We start from the raw sequence: 20,757 nt of genomic DNA, 5'->3' as shown, positions 1-20,757 counted from the left end.
ATTTTTTAGATATTATTGTATAACGTAAGTTATTTAACAATTTGACACATTTTTATTATAAATATATTTTCGGAAAATGGTACTTTTAGTGTTAGGTACCATTTTTTAGTTATTGTTTTATACAGTCATTTAACAATTTAACACACTTTGATTATGAATAGTATATTTTAAGTTATATTTGTTTTTTCAAAATTGAAATTAAACAATTTTTACAATTGTCTAATTTTGAAAGTGGTGTAAGTCCATTTGCAGCCCGTAAGTATACATCAGTTTAGTAAAATACGCCTAAAACAAATTTATATAAACAAATAACATATTCATAAAACAATAGAAACATTGCCAGGCTTCATATAATTTGCCTACATTTTTTAATGAACAGATATGTTAATCTTTAATTTTCTCGAAACAAGAGAAAATGGACTTACACCACTTTCAAAATAAACGGTCCATATAAATAATTCACACATTTATTAACCTGAAAATGTGAAATCATCATACTATCATTATAGATACACGGTATGCTTCGAAGATAAAATTTTTCATTAAAATTTCTAATATTGTCCTAATACTTGACAGTACCCTTTGTCCTATGACTTCTTTCACAACTGTGCTTGATAAAACTACTGCATCATTAATAATTTAGTAGAATAGGAAAAGAGTTTAAAGTTTATTCTACGTCTACGTTTACTCTAAAATTTGAAGATTGATAACAGACAAATAATATTTCATTTATATGAAAAATAAATAAATGACATTCGGATCTGGCAAATTCGATTGAAAATTTTCTTCGCGAGTCGGACTTGATGTTATAAGACAAATGGGTTAGAAAAATACAGAAACAATATACATTGTTACAACTGTACAAGAAAACTTCAATTTACTGAGAAGATCGCGAGTAAGTTTTCATTCGCAAATATGGACCAAAATGGTGAGAAATTTAGAGGGCTAGCGAGGAACCATGCGCTTAGCCACGGGGCGCCGATGTTTCTCCACAAATCTTTTTCCTCTGATCGACCAATATAAAGAAAGGATTATGCGAATATTCGGCTATAGTATCTATCATCGTGAAATATCACGCCGTAAGTTAGGACGTTCGCGAAGACTTATTATCCAACATGATTTAAGAGCTAAAAGTTTTCTTGGCCCTCCGGAAGAATACACGTCCGCTAGCGGGATCCGCATATTTTACACTTTTTATAAGTTACCGCGTGAGTATCAATTAAATGATAATATGGCGATTAATAACAATAATCTGAGCTGCCGATCGCTCTTTGCGAAAAAAGTACCACCACCTCTCGATGGTACTATCTAAAAGCAATAAGTACAATAGTCATCTATTTTCCTAAATAAGGGAAAGAGGTTAATTAACCTCTGGTAAAGATTTCAAATACAGTTTAACAAGCATAAATGTCATTCGATTATTATATTTCTTGTTAACTATAATATTTGATGAAAATATGAATTTTTATCGAACTTTGAGCATTTCATACTTGCAATATTCTATATTGTCCAACGTTTCAGAAATTGAAATAGCTGGTGCAAGTGGAAACACGAGTTAACTCGTGACCGGTCAACAGTGTGTTAACAATAGGTGGTTCCAACAAGTGCAACAGTATCGTAATGTAAGAGGTTAAAAGATTCCCTTCGCACCCTCTGTCTACCAAGAACGTTCGGAAGTATCGGGAGCCCGGACCATTCGATGTCACCGGCGCACCACGTGTACCGGAGATCCATAAAGGGTTAAGCAGTCCGGCGACGTCTCGCAAATTATAAGAACGTGCGTCCGGCGAATGCACGTGGCGCAGCCGAATTTCTGCACGTGGGTCGAGCGGAATTCCTAATAAGTCAGTGACTAGACAGAAGTCTCGCGCTGGTATCGGTGTGCAGGTTGCCTCGCGGCGGAGATAGAGTGACGTCACGGATACGTGGGATTCCTCTCGAGCAGCTGGATCACGTGTTGCGGCCGAACGTGAGGCTAACTTAAATGCGGATCAGGGAGAACCGTTCCAAAACCGATCCCAAATGAATGCACCGGCCGCGATTCAAATTGTTTTCACGTTCTTCCGCCGCGGTATCGACCCTCGCCTTCAATGAAGCTGGTTTCTTTGGAGGTCAATAGCTCTCACGACGCAGCCACGCTCGCCCGCGAACAAATTTTAACGATTTTACGGGATCGGTTTGGAGATTCACGCGACTGATACTTTTCTAATATGTCCAACGGGCTTTTTGTGATCGGAGAATTCGTTATACTAATGTCCTGTAACATTCTTTTCTAACTCCAGTCGGAAAAGGGTAATGCAGTATTTAACCAAAAATACCAATCACTCGTAGATAAAATCAAAATGAAGGGTCTGTAAAGATTAAAACTTATACTGGTCTCAAATTAAGGCCTCAAAATAAATTGCCATAAGACAACGAATGTTTGTTTTAAATATTCAATGTAAACCAGTAATTTTTAACTCTAGATCACTAAACTGCTCGGTAACCAAAAAAGTTCATACGGTCTTCGGTAGATTCCGGGGAAAACAGTATCTTTTATAGACACAGAACCTACGCAACTTTTGTGCCGTTAGAAAAAGCTGGTAGATTACGAAAGTAAAATTTTTGTTTAGTTTAGGAGATTTTTTCTTATTATTTATATACTCTTATTCTTAAAATAATAATAATTTTAATATATATACTCTTATACTCTTATTATTTATATAATACACTTTTTCTTATATTATTATTACAATATAGGAATTATCTTCCTTATTTCTCTTATTATTATAATTAGTCAGAGCCTTCGAAACCTCGAGACTGTCGTTCACAAAACTTCTTTTACACGCTTCGGAAAGATTCTCCGTTTCTCGCCCAGATACCGGCGTTATCTCGATAGTCGGTCAATTTACACGGCATTAGGGGCTGCGTAAATAGAAGCACTGCTGATTTAATTTCCCGTAATGGTAATTGACTGCGGCTGTCGCGGTCCTCGACGGTCCCAGTAGAGAGCGTCGTTTCTTTCCACCGTGTCGGAAAACAGAATCGATAACGAATCCGGGAGTCTTCTGCGCACGGTTTTCTCACGTGAATAGGAAACAGAAAAATCGATTTTCAAATTATGCTCAAGTTCCACAATCGCGTGAAGAATGCGACTGAAATTGCTTTACTGGACCACGTCTAGCTAGAAACAGTGGTTGGTCTATAGCATTCTTTCATGTATTTGATTTGGTGCTCACCGAAAGAGAAATAAACATGGCAAACGAAACCTTATTTGAGTAAATGTCAATGAATTTTTGGTGCCAATGAATAAGCAGCCAATTGACGATAAGTATGTGTACTTGTGGTTTTGTTAACTTTATAATATAAATGAAATTTTATTGAAACCATTATTAAAAGATTTTATTGTATTCTTTATTTCCATTGTTACATTATCTTAGTCAATGCTATTTGTGCATTGTTGTATAAATAATTGTAAGAAATCAAATATTTCAGTATTCGTTATTTTATTTAGAATCTAGGCATCTTTATTTCATTATAGGAATGGAGGTACTTTTTCTTCTGTGGGATATTTATTATTATGTAAGAAATTATCTGTTAATTAATATTATTATTTACAGTAATCAATAGAAATTACTTATCTTCTTGATTTACGATTTTGAATTTTAAATTTATTGTCGCTAATAACCTCAATCTTAAATGCGACTAAACCTGCAAAATAGAAAAACAAAACTCTTTAAATATAGAAATTGGCCCATTAATCTTCCTCTATCAAATTAAAACTAAAAAACAGTTTCGTGTTTCCGAATCAGATGAACCACTTTTGATCCATGTTTAGTCGCGTCATTTCGATCATCAATCAATAATCAAATATCCAGTCATCATTCCATGTCTCTAATCGTATCGTTTCCCCGCTGGAACGGAATCACAACACTAAATCGTGTATTCTTCGAGAGAACGAAAAATCGATTTTAAATATAAATACATATTATTAACTGACCATAATTAATGAACGTGAAAAACAATATTCACTTCTACCAATCACTTTTCACGTTACTAACAGCAAGGGGTCACGACGCAACCAAGAATAAAGCACTTTTAAGAATCTACCATGTCAGACGAATCAAGGTCAACAACGTAATCGCTTTCTACTAGTCAAATGACTAAGTAAATAAGATTTTCACAATAGCTCACATATTACTCCAACATACTCATACTATTAATTAAAAAATCGACAATAATAAAAGACTACTCTAGTAGCAACAGGGAACATAATATTTCTCGTGTTCAAAGTTCCTAGGTGTACTTCGTGTCCATTAAAAATTATGTCGCGATATCAATGACTCCTCAAATTCCCTGATGGTGCCAGTTGCAATACCATCAAAACCTCAGGAAACAATTTCTAATTGACACAGCTTACGCCCGAAAACATTGAACACTTCTCATGGCATTCCCATCCGTGAAAGCCTGAAACAAATAATATTTCTCGCGCGAAGCTCGCGCAGAACTGTTGCCATTCAAGAGAAAGAATCCCGGTCATCGGTTCCTGAATTGCTCGATGTCCCGAAAAATCACGGGCATCGTCGCGGTTTTTACCGATTTAAATCAGCGGTGCCCGAGCCGAAATAGGAAAAGTACACGGAGCCCAGATGGAAGGGCGGGACTCGCGTAAAGAAACGCCGTAATTACGTGTTCAGCCTAATACGTCCGGCAGTGAAATGCCGCACGAGGCCGGGATACTGGAGTCGCAAAATTTCTCCGCGCAAAACCAACGGAGTAACAATGGGTATTTTCATTAGTCGAGTGGTCCCGGGCCCGAACGGGTAGATATTTGATTCGGTTTTTATCGGTTCGGCCGACATTCCGGACCCGCGGACCCGGTTCGCTCGATGGGATCGGAAAAACGGCCGCAAAGCTGGGTTCTCGATCGCGATATCAGAAGAAGTTCCATTTAGGAGAAAAATAGCATTGTAAATGTGCCGTGTCAAGCGGAGCTTGTTTGTCGTGAACTTGAGTTTCGGCTGGCAAAAAGTTGCACGCCCGAGCGTACACTCGCCCGCATCCTCCTCCTCCTCCTCCTCCTCTTTCTCTTCCTTCCTTGCCACTCCAACCCCGTTTGGCTTCGATTACCGGAACGCACACTGATTTCGAGAATTCGCGGATCGATACGAAAGCGAAGAATGCGCGAACGATGCATTCGAACACGTTGCTCGGTATTTTTAACACTTTGTTCAGCGGCAAATTCACGCAGTAGCTATCCAATGTCACCGGTTACTATTCCATAATGAAATATGAAAGTGAAACAATCTAAATAAACTTCGATATACTTTGTTTATATATAATGCATTGAAATGAAACTTTGAACGTATTTTTTATGTAACTTTGAATATTTTGCTTTCGCAATATTATGTATTGTCCTGCGTTTCAAAAATGGAAATAGCTAATGCAAGTGCAAACACGAGTTAACTCGTGACCAGTCAACACTGAAGATACACTATCTTCTCTATGGTTCATTTAATTTGATATCGATTCTTGTATTATCCAATTAATCAGTTTTTCAATTTTTGTTTTTTCTTTTGTTTTTGTTTGTGCTAAGAAGAAATTATCATATAACTTGTTCACCTATATTTTATAAATAGTTATTTGACTGGTTATGGTAAGGGTAGATATATATAAGGTGCCTATAAAGGAGGTTTATGGAATCCTACAACTACATATAAGTATGCAAAAAAGACAATTGTGATTAACTAGAGATGAGATTCAATTTGAGGATATCCAGAAAGAAAATTTGCATACTCCTGTAAACAATGCTGAATAAAAAGCAACAATAATGCTGGCAATGCTCGGTACACAAGTCATTCACTACATATTTACAACAAACATCCAACAAGTCAAAGCAACACATGCACACCCCCAAAAACACCACAAAATCATTTAATAAAATAAGTCTATTGTTACCCAGCATAAAAATTCCATTTTCAATCACTACGAATCACAACATTGCATGCTATAAACTTTACCACAACTTCCATTATACATTCTCACAAAAAACCAATATCCCAAGAAAAACATCTTTGTAATCTCAATAATTCTAAAACAAAAATTTTAATACGACTCGTCCTGACCCGTTCAGTAGTTCTAACGTCGAAGCAAGCAAAAAACAAAAAGCAACAAATTCCTAATTGAGATACACAAATCCGGTCCAACAAAAAATCGCGACACGACAGCAGCGCCAATATACGCGCGCACACTCGAATCCTTCGAGTGGAACAATGCCTCCCGTTCCGAGGAGCAGCCCGGCGGACTAAACGGGCCTGGTCTTATCTAATCTCAATATAATTACGAGTGCACGTCATAAAATTGCTTATTATACTATGGAAAAGTTGATTCGGGGACCATAATACGGGGTTTGGGAATTAACCTTACCTGTCTGCCTACCTACGCTGGTGATGATTATGTCTACTTATAGGTATAACTACTTATGTGCACCAAACTACCCGTCTACCGGCTCAAATAATCTTCGCTGTGCCTCCCCCACCCTCCAGCCTCCGCCCCGCTCCTTTCTCCACCTGCCCGGGACGCGTCCTCCTCCCAGCCACCCCTCACTTTGTCCACCATCCCCCTTTTCGTATTCCTCGTTCCCTCCGTCCTTTACCGACCCGAGCAACCTTCCCTCTCTGTTATCCACGTTCGTGCTTTCTTTCAGTTCTATCTTTCCTCCTTTCTCGCCCGGGAGAAACTAGTTTATGAAACGGGTCGGCCGCGCCCTCCACACCCCCACCCGTGTTTGTCCCCTCCCTCCCCCTGTTCCGAGTGACCCTCTTTGTGCCGTGTCCACGCACTAATGCCGTGTAGTGACGATGCTTGTTTATGTGTTACAGATTTGACGAGAGACACTACGCTTTCGAAAGGTATGCTAGTTTTAGTCCGAAAGCATGCGCTATGTCATCTGTCTCTTGCTCTCTCCGCTTTGGACACCCTTTCTTTCGCCTTTTTTCTTCAGTGCCATTTTTCTTCTCAGTATTTCTTTTTTGTGATCGATTTCCAAGTTTGGTTTATGTTACATTAGGTGGGAGTTAATGTATTCGGGAGTGGCGACGTAGTCCTGCTTATTTGACATTCTTTAGATGAATATTGGTAACGTAGTCTTGTTATTTTTTAATTTTTTTTGTTTAATGCTAGTAACGTGATCCTGCTGTAGTTTATATTTTTTGAAAAAATGCCGGTCATTCGGTTGTATGAAATTTCAAAATCTGTTGCTCAGTATCAATGGCATAGTTCTGTCTTATATTTTTTTATATTCATATTCGTTCGAATATTTATTCGAATGCGTTCACATGTCACTAACTGAATAGGGAGATCTTCAGTTTCTCTCGACGACGCGTTATGTTTTGACTTCTTTATATTCTTTCATTTTCTTCTATTTTCTTTACAATCAAGTTATAGAACATAAAAAATCATTGTTGTTGAATCATTATTCATTAGTTTAAAACGTCTTGTATACTTATGAGAGTTTTCGTTTGGAAAATTCACTACAAAAGCGCGGCCAGTGCATGCAACGTTAGAATTTTGGTTAGGAAATGATAATTATGTTCTCCATACAATTAACGTTTTACTATTAATAATTCAACGGCTCTTGGCGTAATCCTGCGTCATTTTAGAGTCTGTTGTAGTTTTAAGGTACATTGTCTTTACAGCACATTATTAGTATTATACGTCTAAAAGGATTATTATTTAAATTTATGGTAACCACAGCTATTTAAAGTCATTTATTTATTATTAAGCTTTTTGATCAATTTCCCCCTTATGTGTCAACGTGTCATCAACGTTTATGTTTCAATTTATTTTTAGACTCCGTATAAAACTGTTGCTATACTACAGTGAACATTGGATAATTGCAACATCGTGGACCTCTTCATAATTGCAGCATCGCCATCCCCACCATATCCCTACTAGGTTCGTTTCAACACACCACAGCGCTCAACGACCAGCCAGAGTTGAATGGTGTAACATGATCCAACCATTGTCGAACTCGACAATTTCAATGTCTCTTTCTTTCCGATTCGCTGTCGTTTTCTATATCCGAAACTTCAATCGTTTATTATACAAGCAATTATGCTCGTATTTTTATCATGTTTAGTGTCATTCCAATCAGAAAAACATAACAAACATGGCGATTAAAGTTTCATTCGTCTAAAATCAAAACTAAAGAAGTTTGATTTCTAAGTTAAAAGTCTCAAGTTCATCGCGAGCCTTTAATCTGGCCGAACGCTTCGAATCTCAATCTTTCTTTTACTTTCACTCGCGTTGTCCTTTTCTACGTCCGCCATACTAAAATCTTCGTTTCTTAGGGTGGATTCGATTCTACCTCTTCAGAATTGCCACCTTCCGGTCCCGTAGTGTGTTGCAATTATCCAATATTCACTGTATATGCTTTTGTATGAAATTGTTTTATTCTTTCAAAAAATATATTTAATGAATTTTCAAAGATTCTCTAATTGTAACATTTTCATGTTTATAAATCTGTACCTTTTTTAATTAAAAATGTTGTTTTCGAAAGCCCCTCTCACGCAGCCTACTATACACCCCTACATCTTAGAAATTTCTCAATGAAATGTTCAGAGATTACTGTTAAAACTATGTAATTTCAAACGATAATAATTATTATTATAAAATATAGTTCCATATACGAACAAAATTTTGAAATATAATCCTTCGCAGACTCGACGAAAATTTCAGGCATTCCGTAGCTGCGTGAATGGCCGAGGTACATAAACGCTCTCGAACCGTACTTGGACCGGCCGAAAATGAGGAGTAAATGACGCCCGGAGTTTTTAAGGTGTCGAACAAATTTTTTGCTCGCATGCAAATTGCCTCTGAGGCACGCGTGTAGACCGCGGGATAACGAATTTAATAATAGTCGCCTTTTCGCGCAAGTGATCCATAAACAAATGAAGTGGTTGATTCGAGTAAGTAGTCGTCGGTTTGTAAAAATGTCAGATAATTTTTTAATGTCCATTTTCAGACTAATTTCCAATGTAAAATGTTCAACAGCTATGCTGATTTGTGTCTCCTATTATTTCCCTCCACGATTGTTGATTACATTTCAAATCAATTTTAGATCGTGTTTCGAAAAGTTTTGTACGGTTTTAAGAAATTAAAAAATTCATTCCCTTCCTCCTTCACCTTGTAATAACGAATCAATGTATGTTTCGATAGTTACAATGTCTTTTAACACATTAAAAGTTCGATGATAGCACTTACAACTCCCATTTATGGTTGAAAAATAGAAAATAAGAAACTAATAAAAGTTCGTTTTAATTGATTTTAAATGTAACTATCATTGGTATACCCGTAACGCAGTCAACTGATTAATTACGGCTCTCTTAATTCTATAAATTAAAATAATTCGCAGATCTTTAGATACGCAACAAAACGTTTCGGCTAAGAGTATTCAGTCAAACCGTTAACCTTCAAAGTAAACGTAAACACAGAACAAGCATTAAATTTCTAACCTTTCCTACTTTCCTACTAAATAATTAACGATAAATCCGCCCTATTGATCACAGTCATGGAATAAAAATTAGAACGAGAGATCGAAAGCTCGGAATTTTCACACGAACCGGCGAACGCTATCGCGTCAGGATGAACCGTAGGATCAAGAACCGTCCTCTCCTCGGTAAGAATCGCGTAGGGACTCCACAGACGGGGGAGCCAGAAAGTAATTATTCCGCGGCTCGACAATTAACTTTTTTTAAAAAGCGGTCGCGCGCGCGCGCGCTCTACCGCCTCGCTACTCTATGATTTCGCTGGCCGTATCAGAGAGATAATAACGTTCCGAATATTCCCCGGGCCGGAATGAAGGACGGTGCCCCGCGTTAACTGGCGCTCGAAGGAGGCCCGACCTGACCAGTGTATCTTTTCCTCCCAGGGCCGAAGAACATCGGGCCCAATTAGCCGGATAAATCGCTACGATAACCTAATAATGATTCTATTAACAATGTAAATGGAACTAAACTGTGACACGGTACGGCCCGGCCATAATCGCGCGGATAATAATGCCCATTACCGAAACTTCTCGCCTCGCGTTTTATCTACGCGCGCGGCCGTTGCGACGACTGCAACACGTAATTCCGTCTGCATCGTGCATAATATGAACGCATAACGTTCTTCCTATGGATCTCCATAATGAACGGTTCAAACGAGTCCCGCAGACCGCGATCCATTACGTGGGCTTACGCAACCACCGCTGTCACGAGCGCGACCGTCTTATCCACGCTTCGGTTCCACCCTGTCGGAATGTGGACACTATTGTGCACGTGTACTTGATGCCACAACGTTTCAATGGGAATATGGACCGGTTCAATGGGGACATTATTCGTGCAGTGATTGATCCCTTGCCTTATGATAACTTTTGAAATTCGTGGTGAAGATTTCGAATAGATTTTAGGAAAAGTAAATGTTAGTCAGTTCTTGTGAAATCAGATTAAATATTATTATATTTTGGAGCGAGTGAGCTATATTCAGGAGATCTTCCTAGAAGATTACGTAGAAAACCTTCTAACGATCTTGGTTAGGTCCGCATCCTTAAGTACTGATGAAATTATTTACCAAGTGTCATATTGGACGTAGGACATGCCTAGAATTTTTCTCTTGATTTTCAATAAACTATTAATTACAAAGAATTTGGATTGATCATGTGATATTGAGACAGACTCGCGAAGAAATTCTCAAATGGAAGTTGAAAGAATTGAGCATCACTTAGTTGTTTTCTGTTCAAATTAAATACTGTTTTGATATTGTCAATTGATATGTTCTACAGTAAACGTGTATATAGATGAATTAAGAATCCTGTGCTTTTAAATAAATTATTAATAACAAATCTCAGCGCGATTAGGAAAGAAATCATAGGACAAGGGGTTAAACCCTTCGACATGGAAGATATACCCCGTACATCTTCACACGTCGATCTATCACAAATTATTTTCACAATGTCGTATTTAGAAAAATAAAATACGATAATCATTATGCAGGACATTAACATATTATTATAATACAATTTTTAGTCTAAATATACAGTACACTATAACATAGAGGTGAAAATTGCATATTTTATACAGTTATTATTCAATTTTTGTAACCTATGTGACAGGTTATGTTTTATGCTGTTACCGTACTAAGTAACCACTGTACTACACAAGGACTGCCAATATTATTACAAGTTGTCATAAACTCACGTTATACGAATCATCATAAATTTCACATTACGCGAATGCTCACCTTCTCGTGCACAGCTATCAAATGAACGCAAAAATTATTGAAAGCGATGGTAACAGAGAATTCCGTCAGGTCACCCCATTTATGTATTTCCATAATGCAACGGCCGGGAACAGTAATTCCGAGCGACGTGTCGGCGTCAATTATCGTATAAATATTATCCGGCCTTGAGACCCGATTATGTAAAAATTCGAAGTGCAGAACAGAATTGCAAAACAGCGGCGCAGCGAGCCGTCGACTGCGATTTTAAGTTGCCGGGATATGTTTACCGTCGTTGTATTATAATGCGGCCAAACGAGCGCTTTTGTTTCCCAGAGGACCGCTTGGACCCCTTGTTCGCCTTCCGCGGGTCGTCGGTCGCTTCATTTTGTCCCTAAATCTTCCACCTTCCCTCCCACCTTCTTCAGCCTCTCCCCGCAATTTCGAATTTGTTTTTTATATTCGGGGGCAATTAAGTTGAAATTGATTTAAGCTTGTTGGTAACGGAGCTGACAGTATTTAAGGATAACAGGGTAAGAGGAACGAAGCTTATGAAGTTTGGAAAGTTACTTTTAATGTCCCACGGTTAGTGATGTTTGCAGTGTTTAATTATGCGTTTGGAGCAGAATTTTAAATAGAATGTTCTTTTAGATTTTAGTGTCTTTATGTTCTTTATATTGATGGCTGTACAGGTTTTGTATATTATATAGTGTATATATTATGGTTTATGAATTGTATTCTTTGGATGCAATATATGCAGCTATATGTTATATCTTTCTTATAAAATGCATACTATGTATTCTATGCTTTCTGTACAATATACGCTGTACATTCTATATTCTCTGTAGAATATGATCTATGGGTTCTATACTTTCTATTGGTACAACAATATATTCGTCTACCTTAATGAAAATATGTACGAAGCAAAACATTAATAACTCCAATTTACTTTATATATTAATAAAATAAATACAATTTATCATACTTATATTTAATACACTATAATTTATTCGAAATATATGCCTGCAGTCTTTTTAAAAATAATCTTTTTTATAATATAGATATACAGCAAACAAACGAAAACACACACAAAAGAAAAGAAAAATCCTAAAAATTTTATATTTCTGTGACCATAATGATCTTTCGAGCAAAAAGAATGATTAACACTCAGCCAAACATAAAGTAATCTTGCCCAATTATTTTATTTTTGTGGAATATACTGATTCAAACTTTTGATCAAAACAATTTCTAAAATGTCACGAAAGAAATATTTTTCAACCTATTCGACCAGAATAATGTTAAGCTGCATGAACTTATAATAATCACGATATATAGCCACTATGACTAACACTATCATCATCCATTCTTTCCAAAGCCCAGGAACAATGCACACCCACCATTCACTCATAAAAGAATACGTCAACTGAACAACACTCAACATGCGATTTCCAACAGTAGAATCAAAACAACTTCACTCGTTTGTTCACCAGATGTACGATCTCACTTTCTTTACCAGAATTCTCTAAAACCTATTATCCACGACTGGTTTTACTTTTACAACTGACAACTTTACTATCTCTGATCGATTGCATCGAGCTCGCCTAAACATCCGTCTGACTAACTGTTGCTCTTTAGTAACAACCATTCCGGCTAACGTTATCGACGCGTTATTGTATCATTCAACTTTCTTTATTTATTATAGACGTCGGAACGCGTTGAGTTAGGAACAGATCGTCGTGACGGTGATTGAAATCGCGGAAATCGCGGGTCTTTTCGCACGCGAGCGAGGTAAAATCGGATATTGCTCCTTTAAACGGCCGTCAAATTGTCCACGGTTCGTTGCATAAGTATAGACGCGGGACGTCGGGTTTCTTATTAAGGCGGAAAAGTAGGAATGCAACTTACCGAGCATCAGGGGGGTCTAGGAGTTCAACGTTCGATTCAGCTCGGCACAATTCCGCCAATCCCTACGAGAGTCTTAAAAGGCATTTTAAATCGGCGTGTCGTGAAAGAATCTCATAGAGATGCGGCGTATAAAGGCATTCCACTAAACCTCCCACTCCACCGTTCTCGCCCCCTTCCCCTCTGTCTTCTTTCTTTTTTCCGATTCTCCCCTCATCTCACCGGTTCGCCGTTTTGATCTATCATCATCGGGGACTTCCTTCAATTCCATTCTTTTCCTGTTTATTACACCTATTATGCGTTGCTCGGGAGAAGTTTCTCACTGTGTGTTTTATTGATAGTTTTCATTGGTTACGTGTAACAAGATTGACGAATAGCGAAGTAGAAGTAGTATCGAAAATGAGATTGGAAAAAATGAAAACTGTCCAATTAGATCCGCATTGCTTGCAGAGCTCTTCTTCTGAGCAATAGAGTAGGTACCCTATTATTCGTCACGCGAGGCTGGGAACGATGAAATTCTGGGCTAGTGTGGAATCATTTTCGTTCTTCGTATTATAATTGGTTTTCTATGTGAGAGTTTATCGACTAACTCTGATTTAACACTTTCGTTAAAGTGTTTTGTAAGTTCAGTTGAGAGATGATTTGATGTCTAGCGGAACATCACAGAGGCAATAGGTGTATTTCTAGTTTACAGTTTTATAGTTTGACTGGTTACGTGTAACCGTATCGACGAACAGTAAATTAGTGATAGAAAATATCAGGAATTAGGAAATAAAAGCAGAAGAAAAAATGAAAACTGATGGATCAGCCTAATTCCTCAGCCTAATCATCAAGTGACCTCTTAGCAGTGATGCGTCGTATAGGTACATATTTGTGACGATCAACATTTTGCATTTTGTTTAAAGAAAGATAAATCACTTTCATGTGCATTTTTATCTGAAGTTCTCACGTATAATATAATATAGAAGAACTGAATGAAATTTCTTTTTCAATTTTATTTATATTTTCATAAACGCGAAAAGTGCTACTGAAACAACATTGGTTAATTTTGCAACCATAAATTTATATTTATATTTTCCTATCTAAAATGGCGGACGAATTTTGTACAGTTACATGTATTCTATTGTATATTACTAGAAATTTGGTACTCAACTATGCTTTAATCAAGAATTTTCGAAACAATTATATTTTCCCGTGAATCAACTTTTGTTTTGATTACTCTGTATTTCACTCACCGATTAATCGATCATAAATTTTCATTTTACGTTTCTATTGTAAAGTCCGTTGTGTCGTGGTATCACGAGTTTCTCAAGAAGCCGAAGGTAAATAATGCTCGTCGATGGAAGGCTAGGATAATGGAGCGTAGGTTGAAGGTTGACAGAGGGGTGAAAATGGCTACAGGCTATGAACACTCCTCCGCCACCGCAAACCCTAAGATTCGATAAGCCGACTATGGTCTTTTATTAGGATCCACTCAACGCCGGCAACGTAAACTCTGTGCCCTGTTAAGTCGCTCTTTTTAGAGAGAATTTCTTTAACTATATTTCCGTGTTCCAAAACGCGCGTGGAACGGAATGTTTGTGTGAAAGAAAATGAAATAGGAACTCTACATTGTGTCTTTAGATTGATCGAGCGAATCACCGAAGAAGTTGTACGAACTCTTTATAAATGAAATAGAAATCTCAGATTCTTTTTATCGAAGTTGAATTATATTATATTAAATATGTTTATTTTCATTGATACTGCGGAAAGGAATACATGGTTGAGTAAATTCGACCGTTTTATTGTTAACGAAACTTTTGAATTTCTTCTTTAATTTTGTAAAAGATTGGACTTTAGTTCAGAAATCCCGTTTATACCAAATAGCAATCCAATTGACACAAGTAAAGTATAATACATGAAATTATTTTCTATCGATATTTTATTACTTCTATCGCAATTTATAATTTTTTTGTGTGTATTCTCATGTCAAAAATATATCTTTTACCTTATCTAATTTATTCTATAAAAGTTAAACAAAATTTAAATGTACCAACCGATATTTAAAATATATAAAACTAAAATCACTGCACAATAAAAAGAATGTTTACTCTTTTAAGAAAATTATTTATGCTGACTTCAACATATAGTACTTCTGTTTAGCTTTAAACAGTTAAAAAGATTACCTAATACCTATAAACAGTTTCCATCTACGAAATACTACCACATAAAATAGCTTCACCCTTCAAGTGCAACAACTGATATTCTAAATCGTTCGAATAACTATAAACGTTCTCCAAATCAACAAACAACAAAATCCGAAGAACGAACTTAGCAAACACCGTATTAACACCTTTACAAAAAGAATCATCCCCCCTGAATACGATCACTTTCGGCATCACAAAGTCCTCGCATTTCCGGAGAAAATCAAATCAGACCGATTCGCATCGAGAAATCGCAATAAATATTCACAGGCCTCTCCTCGGGTTCACTTATTTATTTATATTTATACTTATCCACGTCTGCGCGTTAATAATAGAACCTAGTCGCGCGTCCGCGCGTTCACCCCGTGGAAAGCATCGCGCTACTCATTTATTCCATAAATCTGACAATAAATAACGGACATATTGGGGTGGCCGTGCTGGCTCCGGTTATCCGTGGGCTGCTTATCGTATCCCACAAATGCGCCGGAACGCATTTAAAATGTATTGAACTGTCACGGGGCAGCGGTTTCCCGGATTTTTACATTTTTCATCGGCGCTGCCGCCCGGGCTGCAGGTCCGCGCGGATTACTGAATTATTGTTGTTCTAAGTGTGTCGGTCAAGGGGGAGTGAACCCCAACTTTTCTCGAGGTAATCCCTGACCATAACAGCCTCGAACCCTCGGCCCCTCCGCACCCGATCATCGCAACGTGCCGCGATGCCTAGCCTTCGTTCAACCTAGGAAAGCAGCCCTTAGGCTGCGTTTACATCGCAGCTGATAGTAGAACTATTTCAACCTTTTAACACATTGTTGACCGGCAACTTCGATATACTTTATTTAAATATAATTAATTGATTTGAAATTTTGGACATGTCTTTTGTATAACTTTGAATATTTTACTTTCGCGATATTCTATATCGCCCTGCGTTTCAAACATTGAAATAGCAAATGCGAGTGCCAACACGAGTTATCTCATGACTGGTCCACAATGTGTTCATGTAGGTTTACGGAAGTTTATTGTAAGAAGATTAATCTATTGTTCCTAGGAAAATTAATGTTCTGTAATTGTAATTGCATCAGTGACATAAAAAGTTTATAGAATTCAATATACGTTAGATTGACGTTTTCCATAAAGCTAGTGTTCAGTTGTACACTTTCGAAACGTGAGCTTTCATAAAACGCGATTCCAGACGATAGAAACGAAGAACTGTTGAGAAATGAAAGTGAACTTGAATGTCGAATTACTCGTCATTACCAGCAAAGAAGTTAATACTAAACAGCTTTGGTACCAGAAGATTGCATCGACCATAAAATCGATGAAAGCTATTCAAAATAGTTTTATTTGGCGCGTCTATAATAGAGCTGCGATAATCGCATAATTTCAGTTATTCAACGCTAAACGTACCGCGTACGATCAAATGACCGGTTAGAAAATTTGATTTAACATTCCCCGTTTTTCTTCGTTCGCGTAACATTAAATCGATTCCTATATTATCCGATTGATCAGTTTTCTAATTTTTGTCTTTCCTTCTACTTACATTAAGAAATATTTATCGTCTAACTCATTTACCATTATAACTACTTCTTTGACTGATTACGGTCATACACAAAATGTCGGTACGTTTAGTGTTAACATATATAAATATGTACATTTACTAACCATTTCGTCAATTCATTTTTCCACGTTCATTACCAAGGCGACCGGAACAAAAATACCACGCACTAACACTTAGATCGATGATCGTCGCTTGACTCGTTGTTCTAACGTTAACGTTCTCATAATAAAACACCGGGACATATTTCTACACTTCGCTCTCGTCGACGCTCTTATCGAGTATCGCAGCTGCGATGTAAACGGAGCTTAAACTCACGAGAGCACGCGTCCCTTGCCAAATAGCTAGTCGTTACGAGGTTAGGTTTACATCCGCGGCGCTGCATACTTCTGCATCCGCAACTGTCGTTAGTCTTCAAACGACGCGATTCGCCACGGCTTTGACGGCCCACCAAGACTCGACATCTGCGGATTATTCGACGAAGATTCGTCGGCTCTCCCTCGATACTCGTGGTCACGCGGATTTCGGTTCGCGAGGGAACATTACAACGAATCGATGGTTGCAAATTTTTGGAGAGGTTGGTTAAAAATGTATACATACCATTCTAATATAAATATAAAATCATATCTCGTAGTAAATAAATATAAAACGACGTAAAATTAGGTTATGTCTGTTAATGCATTAAAAAGTATTGTATGGTAGTCTAAGATTAATAGAAATAATTAAGATAATCAAATAGCATACTCTTTCGAAATTCAGATATATTTCTTAGTGGATTAACGTTAAATGAAACCACTTAATAAAGAAAGGCATAATAAACAATAGTTAAAAATATAAGTTTTGACAAATCTGAATATAGAATCATTACTTTTCTGTAACGAATAAAAGGTATATTTATTAATATGTTACACTTATACGTAATTCTTGTTTCATCAATTAATCATTAGAAACTTTCATTTGTATAGAAATACGCAATCTAGTATTATTTTAGAACATAAATCGTTGTATCCTGATCGACCTTTTAACGATTGTAAGTTAAAAAGTATCAGCAGTAGGTTGGATCGAAAAGCTTTCAGAATTGGTTGACGATCGGAAAAGACAACGGGAAAGGGTGACAAGAATTGCGCTATTAGAGGGTAGAAGGATATCGGCAATTCGGTTTCAGCAAGGTTATACGTTGCAGTGAAGACGACAGATATTGTGCTTTGAATTTGTACCTCATTTTCATACATACACATTCTCATGGCGTTTATAGCGGAACTTTTCCGTAAATACCTGTTACAAGCGTTTCGTGTTAACGTTACTTCAAAGTGTTCGTTGTAACGCGGTATTCCAGAGTATCATAAAGTAAAAACCCTCAATATCAATTAAAATTTAAATAAATCCATGAAATCAAATTCGTTTTTTGATAATCGAAAAATAGGAACAATAGCATATCCAAGAAATATTTTGAGTAATATAGAATCTCATATACACCTTATCATAAAATTCTCTAAAGCATAAATGCATTAGACAATTTAAACAATTTACGCAATATAAAACAGTAATATATCTAACTTAACAAATCTCAATAGATTTGTTGTAACCAGATAAGCCTCGAAACGATAAATACCAGAACAAAATTTAGAATCAATCTTCATTTATTTAATACATTAAGTGTAAACCAGAGTATGTACACCAATATGTAAACCAATTATACAACAGATAACTAGTTCTTCACACTGGTATTTTTCCAACTCTAATGTAATCCAAAGAATGAAATTATTCAGATTCAATATTCTAAGGACAATAACAGTAAATTACACATGCACAAGCTAAATAAATTATTCAGCGAAAAATTGCAATCGGAATTGCAAACATAAAAAATTCCGTGATAAATCCTTTTCTGAGATATAACAATTGCACGCCGTCGACGATCATACATCACGCAGTCAGGATCTCCGGAGGGGAAGATTATTCCTCGAATATAATCCCTAGATTGCTGAAGTTGATGCATTAAGTGTCCCCGTCAGAGTAGCCAACCCCAATGGAAAAGATTCAGCGGGGTTCTTACTTCGCTACCGTCGAGTCGAGTCGCGTCGGATCGTCCAGGGAACTCTTCCCAATCAAAGCTGCTTAATGTATGCATCAAGTTCGTGTCCTGTTGCGGAAGGCGCTAGAGGGACCTCTAAGGAGCTGGCCGAGACAGTTTGATTTAAAACGAGATGTCAAGTGTAGCAGCTTCGAAGGGCGAGGCAAAATCCACGGTGTCAATTCTCAGAGCAATTTGCTGATGCAGATTAGGCGGCTGCCTATCCTTTCCTTCTGCCCTTCATGTTCGGCGTTCTCGTCGACGGTCCCGTGTCTCGATTAATTGAGGCGAATTATCCTGACGGAATGAACGTCACGAGTTCGATTAGTTCTGTGTGGATCCATATTTTGTTTTCATTAGTATGGTTTCTCCTCTTCATTGATACTCTTTTCTTCGTTCATCGATACATTTTTGCGTTTCCACTTTAACGCTGACAAAGGGACCTTTTCAACCAACAGTATTTTTTCTTATCGGATAACATACACTTTAAAGGGGTGAAAACACCCCTCAAAGTTGAAGATTGATGGTACATTTTTTACAACATCTCTGAAAGTACGGAATGTATAAAAGAAATCTGAATTATACATTCCGAGGCGAACAATTAAAAAAAACTTGTGTTTTATACTCCCCAGTTTTAGAGATATTGTAAAAAATATACCTTCAACCCTGAACTTCGAGGGGTGTTTTCACTCTCTTAACTTTTTGTCAAAAGTCTCTATGTATATGCTAACATGAAAATGCTAAGAAAAAGATTCTTAAGTTGATTTCGCTTTGATTTAATTATAAAACATACTACTGTATAAATATTCAAATAACCATAATTCACATTAGCAACCGAACACCCTGAAGAATAGGTTAAATCAATATAACAAAATTACAGTATTAGAACAGAATAACGAACGATTCATCATCACATCCACTAAATAAATTACTCTTTGCTCAATATTCATGCGGAACCTCCTCCCAGATATCAATTTCAGATAACAGTTACCCTGCACAGAAGAATCAGTGAACACCTGTTACTATGATTTCCACCGGTGTGGTTCGATACTCCATAAACAAATTAGTCTGCGCACGAGAGGAACCTGTTCGGCAAATTAATACATACGGTTACACCGTGAGTTTCCCCGTGCCCCTCCGTTCGTAGCCAACAGATCAAACAGCCCGTGTGCTATCGGGAAAATACGAGACTTTGAAAGATGCAGCCTATTTTCTCGCTCGCGCGCCGCCCTCGCCTTAATAGCGATTCGCCATCGTAAGGTCCCATTGAAATTAATGGTTATTAAAAGCAACGTTCCTCTCCTGGTCGGCGAATGGAAACTTTTCGCATATTCAGTGCCCATCGATACCGTGCCTGAAACCTTACCGAAGGGAGAACTGATAGCCAGCCTGCCTACCGTGAATTTGACAGACGATTAAACATTCAAACCCTGTAGCTGATGTTATCTTCTACTTACAAATCGCGGGAGTTTTCTCCTTTTCCCTTTCTTTTCTCTTGTTCGTTTCTCGACGGATCCCCAGAAATTGAACGCTTCAATGTCTCGTGGAATTGCGTACCCCCCGTTTTTCCTCTCGTTTTCATTTTTCATTCTCGTTTGCATGGTAATGGACGAAACATGTTGTTCTCTGGATGGCGATTTCTAAATTGCGCTCTGTAGACCGGATGTGATGGAACGAATGCCTGAAGAGTAGTTTAGAAAATGATTTAAACAACACAGGGTATGCTTATGCGCAATGGATTTGACACTTATCAGTCAAAGGGCTCAACTCTGGGGAAATATAAGAAATACAAAATATTGTTTTTATTTTTATTT

General features: G+C 37.3%; 1 protein-coding gene across 2 annotated transcripts in view; it reads left to right on the top strand.

Annotated features, from left to right (window-relative positions):
* Positions 1 to 20,757, top strand: part of LOC116431763 (protein trachealess) — a 231,128-nt gene that overhangs the window by 80,711 nt on the left and 129,660 nt on the right. The window contains exon 4 of one of the 2 annotated variants that reach the window (XM_076365509.1): positions 6,861 to 6,890. The exons of the other annotated variant lie outside the window; for it this stretch is intronic. Coding sequence (XP_076221624.1) covers positions 6,861 to 6,890 — 30 coding nt within the window. The remainder of the gene's footprint in view (positions 1 to 6,860; positions 6,891 to 20,757) is intronic. 2 annotated transcript variants of the gene reach the window in all.

This window comes from Nomia melanderi, chromosome 3 (assembly GCF_051020985.1).
Source record: "Nomia melanderi isolate GNS246 chromosome 3, iyNomMela1, whole genome shotgun sequence".
Taxonomy (NCBI): domain Eukaryota; kingdom Metazoa; phylum Arthropoda; class Insecta; order Hymenoptera; family Halictidae; genus Nomia; species Nomia melanderi.
Note: the sequence above shows the minus strand (reverse complement) of the source record. Positions and strands in the feature narration are given on the sequence as shown.